Consider the following 19,289-nt stretch of genomic DNA (forward strand, 5'->3'; position numbering starts at 1 on the left):
CCGTGGTCTAAGGTATCAGGGGGCGTGTTCTGTTCCTGGCCAGGCTGAGACAGTTTGGGGGCCAGCTTGTCTGCCTGGAACCTGCACTGGCATCAGGTAAAAGGCAACCGGCTTGATCATCTTTTCTTTCAACAAAACACCCTTTCTGGATGGAAATGATGTCAGGCCAAGCCTTCTCCAGCATAAGGCCAGGGCACCCCGCACACGCCAACCCTGGCTGTGCTCAGCCTCCCTAAGCCAACGGGCACCGGTGTCCTCCGTGCACTGATTTCCTCCTGGGCATTCAGGCGAGAGAGGCCTGTTGCCCAGGGCTCAGCTGCAGCAGCAGCAGCGATTGGCTTAAAAAACCGAAAACAAAAGGCCAGGATGACGAGTGCAGGGCAGCAATTCCACTTCTTGACAGTGGCCTGGCCTTGCCTTCATCGTCATCTGGCTTTTCTCCCTCAAGGTAAAATCTAATCTTCTCCGGATCCCTCTCCTCCAGTCTCAGAAAACTCCCTCCATGTGATCTGTCCTCCTTTTCCGTACCTTATTTATAAACCATATGATAAAATGCAGTAGTTCACAAGTATTTAATGCATCCGAGGATTCCATTTGGAAGAGGTGATGGAATGCAGAGCAGAAACCTGCTCTACCATATCCTTGGCCACTCAGCTTCTGAACGTTTCCAGGGAGCTCCTTTTTTCCTTGGGGTGACATATTCCATCGTTGGGAAGCTGCTACTGTTAGAATATTCTTAGAATGAGTGACCGTCCCCATGTCTTCTACGCATGTGTTCTAGCTTTGTCTGGAACAATCCAGAAATGTCCACTCACTCTGGGAGACGAACACACATATAGCTCTAGATGGTTATTGAATCTCTTTAGGGGCAGGACGCCTTTATCTCCTTCAGTCTCATCTGACATGGCTTCCAGAGTCCCCAGCTATTCTCTTCTGAATTTTCTCTAGTTTGTTGAAGTTCCCGATAAAGCGCAGGGGCTTAGAACCAAGATCAACACAGTCTAGAGCAACACAGAGAGCAGTGGAGCACTTCTTTTCTGACTGTTCCACTTTTGTTATTACAACCTAAAGTTGCTTAAAAAAAAAAAGTGATCGCATCCTGCTTTTGCTTCTATCAGGCTTGTAATCAATTGCAACCCCAGAATTTTTTAAACTTGAATTACAGTGAAGGCTAGGAATGCCACCCTGTAGTTGTGAGACTGAATTTTTTTTAACATAAATTTTATCTGGTTAAATTATACCTGGTTGTTTGGACCCATCATTTTACCTGAAGGAGATGGTTTTATGGTAATTCCATTACCTATCCAATGAGCAGTACCTTCCAGGTTTGCAACTTTGAGTGTGACTGACGTGTTTGTCTCTCCATCTGAGTCATCAAAAAGGATGTGGATAGGACAGGGCTATGGCTGGACCCTTGTGGCCACAACTAGAAACTGCATTTCCCATGGACATAGGTCTGTTAATTCACCCATCTTATCAGCCATTAAGATGCGATGAATATACTTGCTTTCCCTAATTATGGGCAAACATAGAGGCAGCGGAGGTGGAGGGGGTACAGGGGACAGGAACCGATAGTATTTTCAACCTTATTGCACTGGTATCTGGTCACAAATAAATATTTTCTGGAGCAAGGGATGTAGTTATGACGGTCATCCACCTACAGTAAGCCAGGCTTGCAAGGAGGGTGTGGAAAGTTCCTGCACATATTACACCAATGAGGCCCATTCTTGTCTGGGGCTGTGGTACCATTGCTCAGGCCAAAATGAATCGACCGTGACCGGCGGGTGTGGCAGAACTCTTGCCATTTGGACGCTGCCACTGCCCGGGCAGCTATACACTCCCAACCCCGTCCCACCTTCCCGTCTGTCAGGGAGCCAGCAAACAAACACTCAAGGGTCTTTCTCTCATTGGCCTTCAGGTAACATCACTAAACTGAAGATCCCACTGCTCCAAGCTCTTTTCAGCTCCCCTGCGGTGTCCCAGTTAGCATTCTGCTTCATAGCAACATTTTAGAGCTTGTTCCTTCCTACGGATTTGTATCCTGCCCTCCTTCCAGAATACCATGGTTCCCAAACTCGATTTGAACCAAAGATACTCATTTGCTGCTCAGAAACAGGGGAGACTCCCGCGTTGCTTTCACCAGGAGCTCATTCTGGGGGAATGCCGTGGCTGGCTTACTTCTCAGCCTTCGAAGTCCTTTGACCTTGAGCTCTCTGACTTCTAACCGTCCAGTCTGGACACAGGCAGAGTTGGGTCTCTTCTCCCTGACCTTGACATTGGCAGCTTTGTCTCCTTCCTAGGTTCCTGCTGTTCCAAAGCCTGCCTAATGCCTGGAGGTTTGTCTCCTGCCCCTAGCGTGGTACCGCTGCGCCCCTGGCAGGTCCGAGGCGGATTCTGTCCTCTGGAGAAGCGGGCATCCTGTCCCCTGCGTGGCCTGCACTCCCCGCCGTTCATCCCGCTGAGGGCCCTGTGGTCGGTCACCTTCACCCTCTGCCTTCTTCCTGGACAGATGGGAGCCCATGGCCGTTCTCACGTGGCTGCCTGGGGACATGAGCCAGAAATCTGACGGTACAAGCGACAGGGAACGGGCTGAAATCCCACAGCCCCATCAGCCACTTCTAAAGAGAGAGATCCTTCTAGAAGGACGTCTTTCCTGAGTGGGGGGTAGGAGGAAGGCTCTGTTACGGCAAAGGGCTGCAGGTCAGCTCCCGAAATAGCTTCCCACCTGGCACATCCATCCACAGTGTGCCCCCAGCCTGCCTCGCGGGAGACTGGCAGGGATGCGATCTGGATCGGAATCACTGGCTGTAAACACACAGCTGTGCCTTTCTGCCTCATGGGAGTTTTTCACTTGACTGCTCAGCACACTGGGGTCTGGGGAAGGCAGGAGAAGCCCGGGGTGGGGGAGAGGGAGGGCCAGCCAGAGGAGGAGGGAGTAGTTTTGCAGAGCCTAGCTGTCCCCTGGGTCAGGAGGCTGAGTCACTGCCGCATTTCTTCTCGAGTGGGCACTCCGCGGGGAGGGCGTTTTTGGCTGCTTTTGGTTGACAGGTTGAACCATCAGCTGGGGGTTCCTCCTTCCAAGAGGAGTGGCAGTGTCAAAAATGACAACCTCTGACCCTTTTTGATAAAAAAAATCTCACCCTTCCCCAGAGTTTCAGAAAGAGCCCCTCCCAACACCCCCAAGGAGAGCCGCTTTATCTCTTTGTCTTCTCTGTATCCTGCCAGCTAAGCTGATTCAGCTGTCTTACATTTGATAGTTGGTTTATAAAAAAAATAAACTTTTACATTTTCATTTTCCAGCTACAAAACTATAATACTAAACATGCTTTTTCAAACTTCACTTGGACCCTAGATGGAGAGAGAAGGATCGAGACCAGAGGAGGCTTAACCTACCACTGACTATAACCAGGTTAACATGCCCTCTGTGCCCTCTTTTTGGGCATTAAGAGAGGACAGTGGAAAGCCGGCCCGGAGTTCTCCAGGGAACTAGAAAGTGTGGTAGTAGGAGAACAGCAGAGTGATGCTGAGGTCACCAGATACTCAGAGTCTATTTTTCCCACCCTCCCACAATGCACGGGGTGATGTGGCAGCAGCCACGCAGAGACCATCCCTCTGCCCGAATGACCTCACCCCCACCTCCCGACACACACCCAGCTGGGCATCCGTCCTGGAATGGCGGGGACTGCGGCACCGGCAAGACTGACGGGGTGTGTGGTGCCTACCCTGCTCTTTGCGACCTCTCCCTCCCTGCCCTCCAGGGGTCACAGTGTACAGTGAGCCCTGAGTGATGGAGGGATGGGGCCTGTGCATCAGGTGCCAGTCGCACTCAGTTCTGACGGTGCTTTATGGTCAAATCCCTGTCAAAGGATTTTAAATACACACCCAACTCAATTCCAAATATGGTTTCCTTCCCAGTGTCAAGGGTGGGCAGCCACTTCCCAGGCAGGAAGGCAGCTCCTCTCTCACTCTGAGGGACGATTAGCACGACTCGCAAATCTCAGGATAGAGAGCACAGACCTATAGAACATTCCAGCCAAAGAGGTCCACAGAGATGATCTAGTCCACACCACTGCTCACAGGAGAAAACCAGGGCTCAGAGAGGGCTAGTGATGGGCCTGAGGCCACACTGTTGGCAAGCTGAGCCTGGAAGCAGGAGCCACCCTGCATGGAGCTGCTGAGGAGTTTCCCAGAGTCCCAGGGGAAGTCCTTGCTGCTCAAGATGGGCAGGTTTTCATGTTTTCCCTCCCCAGCACTGCTATGGAATCCGCCCCCATCTCTAGGCAGGCCCGGGTCTCACTGCTGCTGGATCTCAGGGCTCTGAGATGGGAGAGGCTGGCACTACAGTCTGCGACCCAGACGTCCCCATGGGGCCCAAGGACTGTTTGCAATCAGAATCAACTCTAAAGAATTTTTAGCCAATCGTTCCTTGCTGGAGGCCCCGAAAGGATTTTTTCAACTGAGGTCAAGGCCCTCTGGGGGTTCTGCTGAGTCTAGGTGTTTGAGAACTCATTGCAGCAGAGTGCACGGCTCTGCCCCTGACACGCTGAGGGGGAGGAGGAGACAGCCTCCTTGGGGAAGGAGCTGCTGTGGGGGGGGGAGGGGGGGTGGGCGGAGCACCCTGGCTGCCGGCCCTCTGCCTCGCCTGCCAAGGGTCTCAGCCTTCCACTTCTGGTTCAGCACCTGGGCCTGGGGCCGGAGCTGCCTGGAAGGTGGTGGGAGGTGAGCTGCAGACTTTTTAGCCCTAATTAGCTTTTCCTTGGCTTTTGGTTGGGGCGGGAAGAAAGGGAGAGGGAGGGAGGGTGACAGCTGGCTCCCAGAACTTCTTGGTCTCCATCTGACTTTCCCGCTGCATTCCTTGGCAGGCAGGACAGAAACGCTTGGAGATGCTGCTTGGCGCACGCCAAGGCTCCCTCAGCTCCCGGCCCTTGCTGTTTCAGTTCCAAGGAGCACCTCGACAAAGCCCAACTGTGATGCTCTCTTACGAGAGTGATGAACACCTGGCTCTCATCTCTGCTCTCCTCCGAGGCCTCCAGCGTAGCTCAGGCACCAGCGACCCCATTGCCCATCTCGGGAGCCTGAGGCTACAGCTGATGAGGCTCTCAAGAGGACACCTGGGGCTTCGGCTGAGCGCCCAGGCAAAGGTGTCCAGGGAGGCTGATGCCACCGTCACCCAGGGCTGCCACTTCTGCTAACTCAAGGGCTATCCCTCGCAGATACCATGCAGAGGACTTCTTCTAGCTTTTCCTCCCGGAGCTCCTCCTGTGGAGTTCTCACCAGATGGCTTTGGCCACCATGTGAAAAGGGCAATCAAATTGCTGCTGTTGAGCCTTGGCTAATGGCCCTCCTCCCATGCATCCTTGCTGTCCTCTATGTCAGAGTCGCCCCTTGTGGGGCCCTCCCTGCTTTGCGGTAGACCCTGAAGGAATGAGCACGCCTAAGAGAGAGCAGGGGGATGGACAGCCTTTCTGCTCTGGCCACCCTCATTGTCATCTGTCAGCCACAAAACCAGGAAGATGGTGGAGAATGGCAGACTGGTGGGCACTGAGCAGTAGCAAGCAGTCTCTAGTTAGAGAAGACCCTCCTCCCCGCCGTCAGCAGTGCCTGGGACCTCCCACCAGAGAGTCTGCAGAGGAGACGGAGGGTGATGCAAAGGCAACCCGCAGAAGTTTCCTACTGTGGCTTTCATATTCTGCAGCCACTGTGAAAGGAAGCTTCCCAGTGGACAGGACTAGGGAGAGAGAGGCTCCATTCATTTGACCCGAGGCCACGTCTTCGGCCCCCTTTGAGAAGCCGCTATGGGTTACAGCTCTTCCTGGGCCTGGAGCTCTTGGGACCGGGGCCACCACGTTCAGTGATGTGAGTCATCCACTGCACAAGGGCAGCTGAGGGTCAAGGAGGGGCTGAAATCCAGCTGCGCGTTGCGTGGCCAGCTGGGCATCCGTGGGGCCAGGCTCATCAGAGAGAGTCCTGTCTTCTGCTCTGAATAAAAATGCGATGTGGGCTGGCTGTGCCACGCCATGGACTTTGAGTGACGTCTGCTTCTGAACCTGGGCCTGCCCTGTCAAAAGCAGGCCATTATGCAAGCTCCGTGGCTCTAGGTGGCCCAGCTACACAATGCCTTGGCACAGCGTACCCCTCACTGGCTCTGATGTTCAAGCTCTGCGTGACTCAGAATGACGCTTCCATTGGAAGGAGCAGCTCACCCAGCAATGCCTCTGATGGGGATCGCAAGGCTCCTTCTGCACCCAGACCAGGGTGGCCCCAGCAGCTTCCGTGAACCACAGTGAACTACTCCCTAGGATCGCACGTCAAAGGGGGCATCTGGGGCCTTCAACAGATAATCCCTCCATATCATGATACACCTGAGTCTGGGAAAGCACGACCTGCTTTCTCCACATGTTCCTCCTTTACCAAGAAAAGAAAGGACACTGGCGTGGGAGAAATTCTGGACCCAGATTCAGTTTTGATAAGAAGTGAGCTGACTGAGATAACTAACCACCTGGGTCAACACTTCTTGCCACTAGTTAGTCCTAAATGGCAGCGGCCTCACATCCTTGGCACACGGACTGCCCAGCTTCACCCCCTCATTTTCCCATTATTGGTTCCACGACATGGATGGTCTTTTTACACATATTTCCCAGCACCATGAGAATGCTATTGAACAAGTCTTTCATTGAGTTTTATAGTTTGCAGTATGTAGCAGATGAAATATTCACGTAGACCTTCTTTTAAAGAAATCAAGTACTTTGTGTATATTATATCCAGAAGATGGCCATTAAAGTGCAAGGCATTTTCGTTGGCCGGTTAATTCCGTTTGATTAGAACACTGGGCTGTGGAGACCACGTTCTCGGGTTCCAGCCTCAAGTACTCTGAGAGTTGCTACGGCCATGGGCAGTTTCCTCAAACTCAGCCTCATCTTGTTACCCCAAGTGGTGTTACCCCAAGAGCACAAGGAACAAGGATGGATCAATACAAATCCATCTCCACCTCCACCACTGGAAACAAAAACTCAGAACGCCCCACGCCTTAGAGTCTTCATAGAAAACATAGCGTGGAATTCAGGAAGTTTTTGGTTTTGAAGTTCGGGCCTTCTCTCATAGAGATGCTAAAAATCTCAGGAACGTGGCAGAGTTTTCTCTTTCAGCCGGCCCTGAAACATCTCTGTAAGTTCTCCCATGTGCACACTTCAGACGCTTGGAAGGTGGTGTCTGATGCTTTCTCGTTCCAAACGCTTTGTTAACAGACCTTGGAGAACCACTGAACCAACACCACTTCTGGGATGAAGGAACATCAATAAATGCTCTTCACAGAGCTTCACTGAGATCATGCTTGCTTTCCCAATACCCACTTCTCATGAAGAGCAGCCTGGAGATGTTTGGATGCCTCATCCAAGTACCAGGCTTCCTCTCACACCCTCAGCCCACGCAGTCAACCTGAAGGGCCTCCGTGGAGCTGCAGGAGTTCTGCTTTCTCCACAGTATGCTCTGGGTTTGTCAACAAAACCCCTAAACATCTTCCACCTACAGCCTCCAGGCCTCAAAAGAGAGGGAGGGGTGGGTTCCCACCACTCTCTATCAGCCATCGGGGGTGAAGGAATTCCTGTTGGCCTTGCCTCTGACAGCCCGTGGCAGCTTCTTGGTGTATGATGTTACGTGTCCATGGCAAACCAGCCATGAAGACAGACAGGGGAACCACAGGTCTTACACTGTGCAAGTTCTGATTTCTCATGAGGAAAGGCCATGGGGAGAAAAGACCAAAGAAGAGATGGGATGAGCACGCCTATTTTAATTGCCACCTCCTAGAGTTCCTGTGATGTTTACATCTAGCAAATTCAAAATGATGTTTAAATTCAGTTAAGATGCACCTAGCTATGACAGGCAAATGACCAGGTTGTTTTCAACCCAGAATTCTTAGACTTTTCATTAAAGGGATAAAATAACGATACTAATCACACAGTAGTCAGGTTTACAAGGACTCTCCTCTTCAATAGAGGGAGGAAAAAGGCAAGTTAGCATCAGCGGGTTTCCACCCTTGGGGAAGGGAAATTTGGCCAGTTCCACACGTGGGATCCCTGCTCCCTGGCTGCCATGTTGGTTCTCTCTGGTTTGACGTGAAGAGTGCAGGCTGGGCCCCATGAACTCAGCAGCTTGTTTTTACGAGTGAGCGAATGAGCGGGACTGACTGCTTCCTGTGCATCAAGCCCTATGCCCCTGCCTTACAGAGAACATCATGGAAAGGGGAGATGGGTCTGTGCCGTTCTACAGATCATAGCCCAGAATCTCCACCAGGCACCGTGGGGAAGACCCTCCCACGGCCGCTCCACCCCATGGCTACTGCCCTCCTCTCCCTGTCACGCTGTGCAAAGAAGGCTGACAAGGGGCTGTCAGGGATGTGGGAACTCATGCAGAGGCCACACACACACACACACACGCGCCAGCTGTAGACCGCATCGCCACAACCCATGCAGCACGGCCGCCTTAGGCACACGCAAAAGCCGCCGACACAGCAGCAGCGGCAGCCGGCCTCGGGCACCCGCACGGTTGTCAGAGTCCACAGGGGGAAATTTGGATGTTGTTTTAGATGAGCTATGGTTCTGAGCCAATTTATTTTATGGTCCGGTTGGACGGCCTTCTCCCTGGGCTGCTGCAGAGGGTGCACCAACCGCGCAGCCCCGAGGGCAGCGGGGAGCTCCTCCCTCCTCAAGGCCACAGACAGAAGATCAAACGCCAGGCCGGAGGCTGGGCGGTTGCCCCGTGCACCGTCTGCAGAGGGAGCCGCCGGGCCTTTTGTCTTTTGCAGATCCATCCCTAGGAGAGAAGCCTCCGACCCTCGACCCTTGCAAGAGAAAACGGGTGGGTGTGTTGAGGGGAAAGCACTGGGCTCCCTCCCATCCCAAAGGAAACGACAATAATCACCACCGTACACACAGAAAACAAAACAGAGAAAAACAACCACCAAAGAAAACCAGCTGAACTTACCACACTGCGAGTGAACTTTTCTAAGGAAGTTCTACGACCTTGCTCACTTTCTGGCTTTAGGGGGGGAAAAAAAAAAAAAGGGAGAAAAATACAGAAAAAAAGAAAAAATCTTCAGCTTACACATCGTTCCCCAAGAGCAGCAGTGGCAGCTAATGAACCAAAACAAAAGCAAGACAGGGCGGGGGGGAAAAAAAAAAAACGGGACAAGAGAAGCAGCCAGAGCTGTGTGCAACAGTCAGTGGGAGAGACGGAAAGCAGAGCCTCCCTGGAGCTGTGAGGAGAGAGGGGTGTTTGCTTCTAGAAGAGCCATTAATCGTGCTTCGGGGCTGAAGTAGGAGCCACCGGGCTGGGAGTCGAGCCCTCGGTCAGCAGTTTGCAACTGCCTGCTCACTGCTTTTGAGTGGCCGAGCCCACGCGCAGGAGCCAACTGGGGGCCCCAACGGGGGCCCCAAACCAGACGAGCTTCCAGGGCCAGCGGGGCCTGTGGGGGAATCCTGCTGAGACGGCCAAAGCGGCCGTGGGCGAGGTGAAGTCATCGAGTCCTCCATGAGTCTGGGTTAGGACTTTTTCTGAGATTTTTCTGCTCAGATGCAGCCAGGAAGTTTGTTCACTTCCTCAACATCCTCATGGCCCCTAGTGACTCTCGTTCTGTGTCCTTAGACCAAGGAGGCTCTACCTAGGTCTTTTGCAACCACAAAGATCTTGGGCCTCAGAAGGAGCGTTCTGGACAGAAAATGCTCTCTCGGTACTCGGGCAGGTGACCCCTTCCAAGGTTTACTCACGGCAGGTGACAGCAGGCGCAGGAACCTCCCAGGGACTCCAGGCTGAGCGTCTCCCCACACAGGGGGAAGAGGAGGCAAAGCCCCTGGACGCTCCCCCCAGGCCTGGCCGTTCTCCTCTAGCGGAGGAGGAGGGGGTGTGGTGTGACCTGACCCTCTCCTCAACTTTCCTGCTTTTCCAAGGGGGGAGAATTACATCCCAAATACCTGCTAGTTTATCCCAGAGCCCAGTTCCAAGGTCCTGAATCCATGCCTGGGAAATCTGGAGAGCACACACACTCACGTGGACACACACACAGCAAATAATGGAAATTAGAGAGCTGAAGAAGCAGCCAGGTGTCTGTGGGTCTGCAGGATGTGCTGGAAGCAGAGGGGGCCAAAGGTAGCCACTGTGGGTGTGGACAAGGTCAGAGGGCTTCCTCGGCTGTCATGCCCCATCCCCTCAGCTGGCTGCTGGGAGACAGAGAGGACGCTGCAGAAGGAAGACACAGCACAAAGGACACACCGCCGCAGAGCCAGGCTGGTCTTTCTCCTTCAGGCACAGGGAACTGAAGGATCCGTGCTTGGCCTGGCACCATACTGAGTCTCCCCACTGGGGACGGCAGGACTCAGCTTCAACCCAGTGGGCAACCCGGAGGCTGTCTGTGCAGCTCAAGTCAGGCCAGTCCTAGGCCCCGCAGCTGGCATTCTGCGCCTGGCATTCTTTTCCCTTGGCTCCTGAGCTGTTGCCCACAGAGAGTGGCCACTGGCCTGACTTATTCAGGTTCCTCTGCCTTGCACAGGTCCTCCAAGCTACCCTGGAAAACTGTACTTAAGTACTGGTACTTAAGTGTTCTGGAGGGGCCCCTCAAAACCCAGCGCACCTGTCCTTGAGACCCGGCTCATCAGAGCAACTAACCTGATCTCTGAAAGTACTAGGATAGACGAGGAATTAGGGAGGAAGGACTGGAAGGCTATGCCTCCAGACTCCATCAGGAGCCTTCCTGAGCAGAAAAGTGAGGCCGATTTACATCCCTCCTCTTAGCTGGACCTCGTGGCTCACCTCCCTTCATGACCTGGACATGTAGATCGCATGGTAAGCCCATCCCTGACATCAGAAGACACTCTAGGCCTACCTGGAAGTGCCGAGTTACAAATCCAGTCCATGCCTGGAGACTCAGAGAGAAATGGAAGAAGAGGTAGGCTTGTCGCTGACTTTGGAAACAATTAACCCCTGGATATTGAAAGGGCTTTGGCATCTGCAAGAGCTTTCTGCCCCAAGGACACTCCTTGGTGTAGGGGCTGGAAGGATAATTCTGATGAACTTCATCTGGGACATTTTACGGGCAGGTCGTCCGTTCCTTCCTCGTTCAAGTGACCTCCTCCGAGAAGCTTTCCTCGTATGGGAGGATCTGTGGAATCTCAGCCCCACTCCCTGTGCTGGGGTGCGTTTTCCCTTTGTGCTCAGACCCACAGGGAGACTGAATGGCCTCTGGCTTCTTCTGGGTGTGTGGACAGGCCCAGCTGGGTCAGACTGCTAGAGGCTCACAATTTCCCCACACCGGGATCAGTTCAGGGTCTTGAGCCGCAAGAAATAAGGAACAATTACTTTGCCTTCTCCCCTGAGATCTGGGCTGGAGGCACCAAAGGTCTCCACAACTTTTCTTGAGAAACTGGGTATCAGAGCCATTACTGGTGGGGATCAGAGCTGCATCAGGGCCCCTCCACCTCCACCCTCTGGCAGGGGAGCGGGCTGGGGGCCAGGCTTCCCATTTCCCATCGTAGTAGTGACACCTGATGGAAGGGATGCAGGCCAACAAGAAAGCTGGGTTCCTCACACTCTGGGAGTCCCCAAAGTCTCCTTCTCTTTCTCAGGCTCTTGGGGATGTCCTCAGGGCTACCTAAGGGCAGGCAAGCAGGACATAAATGCTCTTCTAGACTCGGGAGTGCTGTGGGACCAGCCAGATATGGAGACAAGGATGCTGGCACGTGAGGTCACAGTACACAGAAAGAGGGGCTGTGTGGCTGAGAGAGGAAGCCCGACAGACAGCGTGTTGCTGGACAACCACAGGCTCAGGGACTGCTGCCGGGAGGCTGAGAGGGAGAAGAAAGGGATGCGCACAGTCCTAAGCGGCATGGCACGGGAGTCCCGGGACTTGGTGCAAGGAGAGCCCCATTAACCACACGTGGGCCTCAGATGAGAACCAAGACGAGCAGAGTGTTTGCAGGCATACTGGAACCTTGAGCCGTCCCTCCTGCCTCCCCTTTTCCAGACCCCATGTCCCTCCTGGCTCTTCCTTCCCTCCTCCCATAAATCCAGCTGAGTTCATCCCTGCCTCAGTCACTCCCCACCACCCTGCATGCTGAGGGTCCCTGCACCCCCAAGTCCAGACACTGAGGGCCACAGGGAACGAGGACTTCATTCAGAGTGGAGGAGGAGGAAGGAGCTAGGATGCCGTTACTTCTTGGTTAAAAGAAAAAGCAAATGCTGTGGGGCAGGTGAGGGAGAGGGAGGGGCAACCACCCCAGGAAGGACTTCAGGTGCCAGATCGCCCCCTGGAAACCTATAAGCGTTTCTATTCAGAGGGGGGCGCCCCGATCCTTGCCTCATACTCATCTCTGAGCCGGTCGGGGACAGAAAATCTGTGGGGAGGGGGCTGGACTCTTCAGTGGTTTCCTAAGGGATTGGCTGATGTCACTGCCAGCCCTGTCCACCTGGGCTGAGCCACTGCGGCCTCAGAATTTGGTCACACTCTCCGCTGTGGGCAGGACACGCAGATGGAGATGATGGGTCCAGGGAGACAGGATGCCACACCCTGGACCTTGTGGGGGGGCTGATGTGGTGACAATCCTAATTATATTCTATTGGAGTGGGACCAGGTACAGAAGGGAAAGAAGAAAAGAGAAAAGAAATAAAACCCAAGGGATGACATTCTCATTTCACACCGGCAGGAAGCAGCAGGCAGAGGTCAACAGTGCTAAGAAAGGCAAGGCTGCCGCTCGCAGGTACCTTCTTCCTGGCGAGCAGCAAGTCCTGGTAAGCATTTGACCGGAGGAAGCGGGCGTAGCTGTCGCTCTTCATCAGCTTGTAGATGTGCTCCTGGAAAGGCGGGAGGTGGGAAGACACAAGAAAGAACTGTCAACCAGTGCTAAAGGGAACTGCGACCCAACTGGCCACTGTGTTAGGAAAGAAACAAACAAACCGAAATATGCTTGTCTGTACCTGGAAAAACATGTAACATGTTGGCTTTGTTTCGTTTTTTTTCCCACTCAGAAAACACCAACCAAAACCTATTTTCTCTCACAGAGTGAAAGATTCCTGAGGATCATGTCGCAGAGGCTATGTAATTGGGCCTTGGGGCCACGTTGGGATGCAGTACTGCTTAATGATTAAAACCACGGGCACAGCAATAAGAAGGAAGAAGTTACTGATGCACCCAACCACTTGGATGAATCTCAAAGGAATTATGATGAATGAAAAAAAGCCCCAGAAGGTTACATACTGTATGATTCCACTGGTATGACATTCTTGAAATGACAAATTATAGGAACAGACAACAGGTTAGTGGTTACCAGAGGTTAGGGACAGGAGAGGGGCAGGGAGGGGAGGGAGGTGTGGTTATAAAAGACAACAGGAAGGGTTCTTGTGGGGGTGGACTAGCTCTGTATCTTGACACATCTTACACATGTGATAGAGTTGTATAGAACTAAACACATACACACACATACGAGTGCAAGTAAAACTGGGAAATCTGATAAACTCGGGGGATGTAGCAATGTCAACGTCACGGCCGTGATATTGTAGTATAGCTTTTGCAGATGTTACTGTTAGGAGAAACTGGGTACAGGGGATGTCTCTATATTATTTCTTATAACTGCTTGTGAAGCTAAAAGTATCTCAAAATAAAAAGTTTAATTAAAAAAAAAGTCTACAGGCAACGATGCAATTGGGTCAGTTTGTGCATGTCAGGGCCACCATCCCATCCTGGAAGGGGACCCTTAGAACCAGATCGTGGGGGCATCTGGGTAAATATGCCAGGCCCGAGTCTTCCATCCAGGAGGGGCAGATGCTGGGGCATAGTGCCTTCCTGGGCTCCTAGAGGCATTACATTCTGGCCACGGCAACGGATTCTGCCCTTCACTTCCGGCTAATTCCTATAGCCTTGTGATCCCTTCCTAATAGATCTGTCCTCATTAAGGGCAGGGAAAGCCTGTTTCATTAAAAGACGGAGCTTGTCCGTTGAAAAAGGTTATTTATTAGTTGAAATGGATGGTAGCTCAGCTGCACAGGAAAGCCTGGCTGTCCCAAGAGAGGGCCTGTTAGGAGGAGGGTGGGCTTTCCCTAGGGAGGGTGGAATCATCAGGCAGGCAAGCATCTTGCCTGATGTACACTCATTGTTCATCCCACGACGCTGGACAAGGGCCCCAGTGCTCAGGGGAATGGAGAGCTGGTCAGTGAAGAGGATGGTCAGCAAAGAGGCTGGACTGGTCATTAAGGACCTCTTCCTCGGGTACTCTTCCCAGGGGAGGAGGAAGGGGAGGCAGAGACTTCTCCTCAGCTGGGGGCACATTTAAGAAATACCTGGCCAGACTGCTGGTGCATCCCAGAGGAAGCTGGGTGATGACGATGGCTTGCCAAGACCCTCTTCCTACCCACCTCAAAAGAAAGTGAAGACAGAAAGCAAAAATCACCTTGCTGACATGTGGACCCCTCTCAGGCCATCTTCAGATGGACCATATGCAGACCTATTTGGGCACCAGCTTCATTCTTGCCCAGATGCCCCCATATTTATAAAAGCGGGTGCAGCCCTACTCGTGGGAATGGGGCCACTGAAAGGAACCCAGTGAAACGAAACACTGGCTTCAATCTGAATCTACTTTGATGATCCAGATGTGTTCTGAGTTAATAAACTTAGTGGGAACACATGTCGCTGAGTGTTTTTCTGCAAATTTCAGACAAAAACCCAGCCCACTCTAGTTTAAGCTCCTTGAGGGAACAATGTGTTTTTAATCTCTTATATGTGCATAGCGTCCAGCACAGGGTTAAATGTTAGCGGAATTTATGTTGTTTTTTGGTTCACTGAAACGCTGGTCTGAGTTTGCAAGTACTGAGCAAGTTTGCAGGCTCCATACTTGTTTTAGTTTATGATCAGATCCTGCTCTCTGTATGGAAGGAGAGTGGGGATCACACTCAACTCAAAGGAAGTCCCGATGTGGGCCTCGCGGCTCAGCCCTAATGGCCTCAGGGCCTAGACCGAGGGACATCATGGTCTTTGCATTTGCTGTCCCTTTAAAGTGGTCTAACATTTACATCTTAGGTACAAATGTTAACCCAGAGAGAAACTATCTCGCTGTCTCCTTCTTCTTGTCTCAGGCATGGCTTCTGTCTGGCCCACAGAGCCAGGTTGCTCCTGAGTCATCTGGAAAGGCCTGGCCCTCAGGCCTGGTCCCTCTCCAAACCCCTCTCCAAGGCAACAGGCCCATGCTTCTTGTTCTGACTTCTCAGAGGAATCTAAATCCCCAAGTATATCTCACAAAATACCCCCTGCTCCCCCAAGAAGAGGAAGGAAACCTTGCCCAGCCCAGCCCTTCTGGCCTTGGCAACAAATTTCACCCCTGATCTAGCTAATTCCTCCAGCTCATCGTGGGCAGGAAAAGCCACTGAAAGAAAGAACTTGTCAATTGAGAAAGAATATAGGATAAAGCAGATGCCTCAACATTTGATCCCCAGAGTATTTGTTGAGCATCTCCTAGGTGCCAGGCACTGTGTCAGGCACTGAGATTCCAGCATCGCCAAGACAGAAGAGGTCCCCGCTGTCATAAAGCTTAGAGTTCACTGCATAAGGGCGTGAGGGATACAAGGAAGAAGAGGAGGTTCAGGGTGCTGTGAACGGGTATAACTGAGGATGACCTACCCTGTCCGAGATGGGGAATGGCTGTCCCTCAACCAGAAAGAGCCTCATCAAGGTAGGAAGAGCTGAGTAGGCAGGAATGTGTCTCCCAGTTCCTAGTCTGGTCAACCAGAGCAAGAAGGACAACCCAGGGCTGAGGAGTAGCAGGCAGTGGTGGTCCCCTCTCGGGGGTGGGGAGGGGCAGTTGATGTGGGTCAGGGGGCAGTTTGGGCACTGCTCTTGTCCTCTCTATGTCACATGCCAACTTGGCAATTTGTTGCCAAGGCCAGAGCCAAGGTGAGGACCTTGTGGGGAGAGAGTGTGGCCTGTTGGATGTGGGCTGCATAAGGCAGTCTCACTCTGCCAACCTCGTTGCTAGCCCTTGGCCATCATTATGACCGTCTCAGATTACCCTGTAAGGAAACAACCACCAAAACAACACGAGCATGTGCAAGGCATGGTCTGAGCAAAACAGAATCCAAGAACCTCTGCAGATCGCTCATGCCCCCCACAGGGCCCGAGGCTCCAGGCCCCTCTGGGGCCTCCTCTCCCACAGCCTATGGATCCAGGACTCTCCTCTACCCTCCTCTCCTCCCCCAAGCAGAGAAGTGCAGCCTCTGATGTACCCAGTTATGGAACTCTGTGCCTTCTTCCTTGCCAGCTTTGTCTAAGAAACACAAAGACAGTAAACAGTGGGTGGGGGAATGGAGTGCTGAGGTTTTTCTGGGAATGAGAATTAAGATAGGACTCAGGGTCTTTGGCCAGTTCCCAAATGCAATGAGTTTATCACTGCCAGGGACAGCAAGTGTACAAAGCTCTTGGCAGTGACCCCTACTGATTTATGAGGGGTTCTGGTTTGTTTCCACTGCTTTGCAGACAATCAGTCTTAAGGAAAATGTATATCCAGAATCTGCAAGAAGCAGGAGAGCCACTGGCAAAGCCAGCGAGCGCTCACCGACAGAATGAGGGAAAGGGCCAGAGAGAAAGAAGTTTGCATTTCTCTTCTTTGCTTTTTCTTGTCTTTTCTTGTTTTATTTCCTTCCCTCCCTCCCTCCCTCGTTCCCTCCCTCGTTCCCTCCCTCCCTTCCTTCCTCCCTCCCTCCCTTCCTTCCTTCCTTCACTTCCTTCCTCCCTTCCTTCCTTCCTTCCCCAGACCCCTCCCTCCCCTACTCCCTCTCTCTCTTTCTAAAAAACGGATAATTGACTGTGAACAAGCAGAACTACCAGAGTCCACATCTGCCTTCCTGACACGTAGGGAGGCACCTGCTCCAGGGAGGGTGAGGATGGTTCTCCATAGGTAGAGAAACTGATGCCCTAAGGCCCTAAGTCATACTGGACATCTTAGCTACATTCTCAGTGGGAGGAGGGAATCACACCCCATGGCGGTTGACAGTTACAGTACATGGATCTCACCCTGATGAGACACTCCACCCTCATCCAGGGCCAAGCCCAAGGTGGGAGCTTTGCTTACCTGGGACGCTAAGGCAGAAGCAAAACCAACTGGAACCATGGGCAAGATTTTGTAATAACTTTAAATGGAATGTAATCTATAAAAATATCGAATGATATGTTGTACACCTGAAACTCATATAATATTGTAAATCAACCATACTTCAATAAAAAAGATTCAGAAAAAAAAAAAAAAAAGCAATGGAGTGAAAGAAAAAAAACCCTAAACCCAAAATGACTGGAATCAGTGGAGTCCGAGACATGCGGGAGGAGGAGGGAGCGAGCAGCGCAAGCTGTCTCAAAACCACACCTGCTACAAGTCAATGTTTTGCAGTGAGGGTCCTCATTTGGAAATCTCCTTTGTTTTTAGATAAGACACGGTGGGCCTCACAGCGCTGGGGAAGGTAATCAGACAAATGCCTGGGCCTTGGGCCCCAAGCATGCTGGGGCAGTTAGACTGCTTCAGAACACCCTTACGTCCTCCTCTTTGCTGTGGGTTCCTGAAACAGCTACAATCTCATCCCCCAGCTTTAGAGCATCCTCCTGGAGTGGGAGGCCGCTCAGCTGGAGCATTGCACAGCTGCCAGGAGCTTTTCTTGGGATTTTCAAGTGTCCTGTTTTTCTTTTGCAGATGTATGTGTCTCTGTCCTCTGTCCTCTTGGGAACACCCAAGCTTCCTGGAACAACATCCAGCCTTTGGGAACTGTTGGGTCCCTTGTGGTCCCTTGAAGGAAGATGACGCTGTGGGGCAGGATGTGACATTGCCGTGTGAGACGCTGGAAGGGGGGCTGGGCTGGGGGCCAAAGGTTTGGATTCAGGTCCTGAGTCTGCCTTTTCCAGCCCCGCCGAGCACACAATTAACCGAGGAAATACAAGGGAACACATGACGAAAACTATACACATGTAAAGTAATGATGATAACTGGCCTTCATGTTGGGACTGTCCTTGCCAGGGATGACATGGGAAGGAGACCAAAGACCAGAAGGTTTCCGGGGAGGAGGAAAGGTGAGTGGAGTCCAGCTGTATTATTTCCATTGCTGTTGTTGTTTGCTCTGAATCAGTGCTTAGGTTTAAACAACCCCATTTTACAGACGAGGACACTAAAGCTCTACAAAGTTGAGTGACTTGCCCAAGCACAGAGCAAGGATTTGAGCCCAGGGTTCTGTGACCCCAAAGCTCACACTCTTCCCTTGGTACACGGTGCTGTTCATGGTCCTTGAGTTGGGGTTTTGAGGGAGTCAGGTTCTGTGGCTGAGACAAAGTCCTCAGCGTGTGGTTAGCAGAAGCGTCAGGGGCCTCCTTTCAATCTTTAATCTGAGTCATCCCAGGGGTAGATGCAACTGCCATTCACCATTCCCTTTCGGGAACTGTTCACCACCACGTTGTCAGTGACAGCAACGGCCAAGTCTCCCAGGGTGACACAGGCTCTCACCTCACAGGTCATGTACGACTTGCCTTCCGCACCAGAAGGAAGGGCCGAACTGGCAAAGCTCTGAGGGCTGACCGGGCCTCTGGGAAGTCATAGGCAGCGAGTCTGTGTCACAGAAAGTCACCCAGAAGATGTATGAGTCTCACCTTTCAAGAGACTCTTGAATATCTTAAACCAAAGGTCTTCAGACCTTAGGCATGGTTAGCTGAAGCCTAAAGAAAATGAACACTTTTCTCATCATGGGTCCTTCAGGAGGACAGAGGGTGGGACTGCCCAGTGGAAGGGAATTGATGGGGATCCTAAGTCAGTATCTGCTTAATAAACGTAGAAAAGACTCACTTGAGTGCGTACAGACGCTCATCGGAGTGAAGGACAGTAGCTTGTCCTCGTGGATGCGGCTTCGGGTGACCATCCTGGGAGCCTGTGGATCTTTTCTTCCAGGTTTTTTCCTTCTTTTTTAAAATTGAAATATAGCTGATTTACAATGTTGTGTTAATTTATGCTGTATAGCGAAGCGATTTAGTTTTATATATATATACATTTTAAAAAATATTCTAGGATCCCGTGGACCTTAAATGAGAAGCTCCCATTTGGATTTCTCTGTCCTTCTAAGTGGGACGTGGCAGACACTGTTTCCATGGAATGCAACATTCAAGTCATAAGAGAGTGTAAGAGTGAATTATCTTTTGCCTTTACATTGCAAAGCATCTGTATAAACATGTTCAATTTAACTGGCCAAAGGGCACAGTATTTTGATGCTGTTCAACCCCTATTCTTAGATAA

General features: G+C 51.9%; 1 protein-coding gene across 1 annotated transcript in view; it reads right to left on the reverse strand.

Moving 5' to 3' along the window:
- RGS6 (regulator of G protein signaling 6) overlaps nucleotides 1–19,289 on the reverse strand; it is a 574,818-nt gene that overhangs the window by 18,328 nt on the left and 537,201 nt on the right. Inside the window, exons 16-17 of the mRNA XM_082648649.1 lie at nucleotides 12,748–12,837; nucleotides 8,980–9,033 (exon numbers count right to left, since the gene is read on the reverse strand). Of these exons, the coding sequence (XP_082504775.1) occupies nucleotides 8,980–9,033; nucleotides 12,748–12,837 (144 nt within the window). The remainder of the gene's footprint in view (nucleotides 1–8,979; nucleotides 9,034–12,747; nucleotides 12,838–19,289) is intronic.

This window comes from Grampus griseus (assembly GCF_964374135.1).
Source record: "Grampus griseus genome assembly, chromosome: 2".
Taxonomy (NCBI): Eukaryota; Metazoa; Chordata; class Mammalia; order Artiodactyla; family Delphinidae; genus Grampus; species Grampus griseus.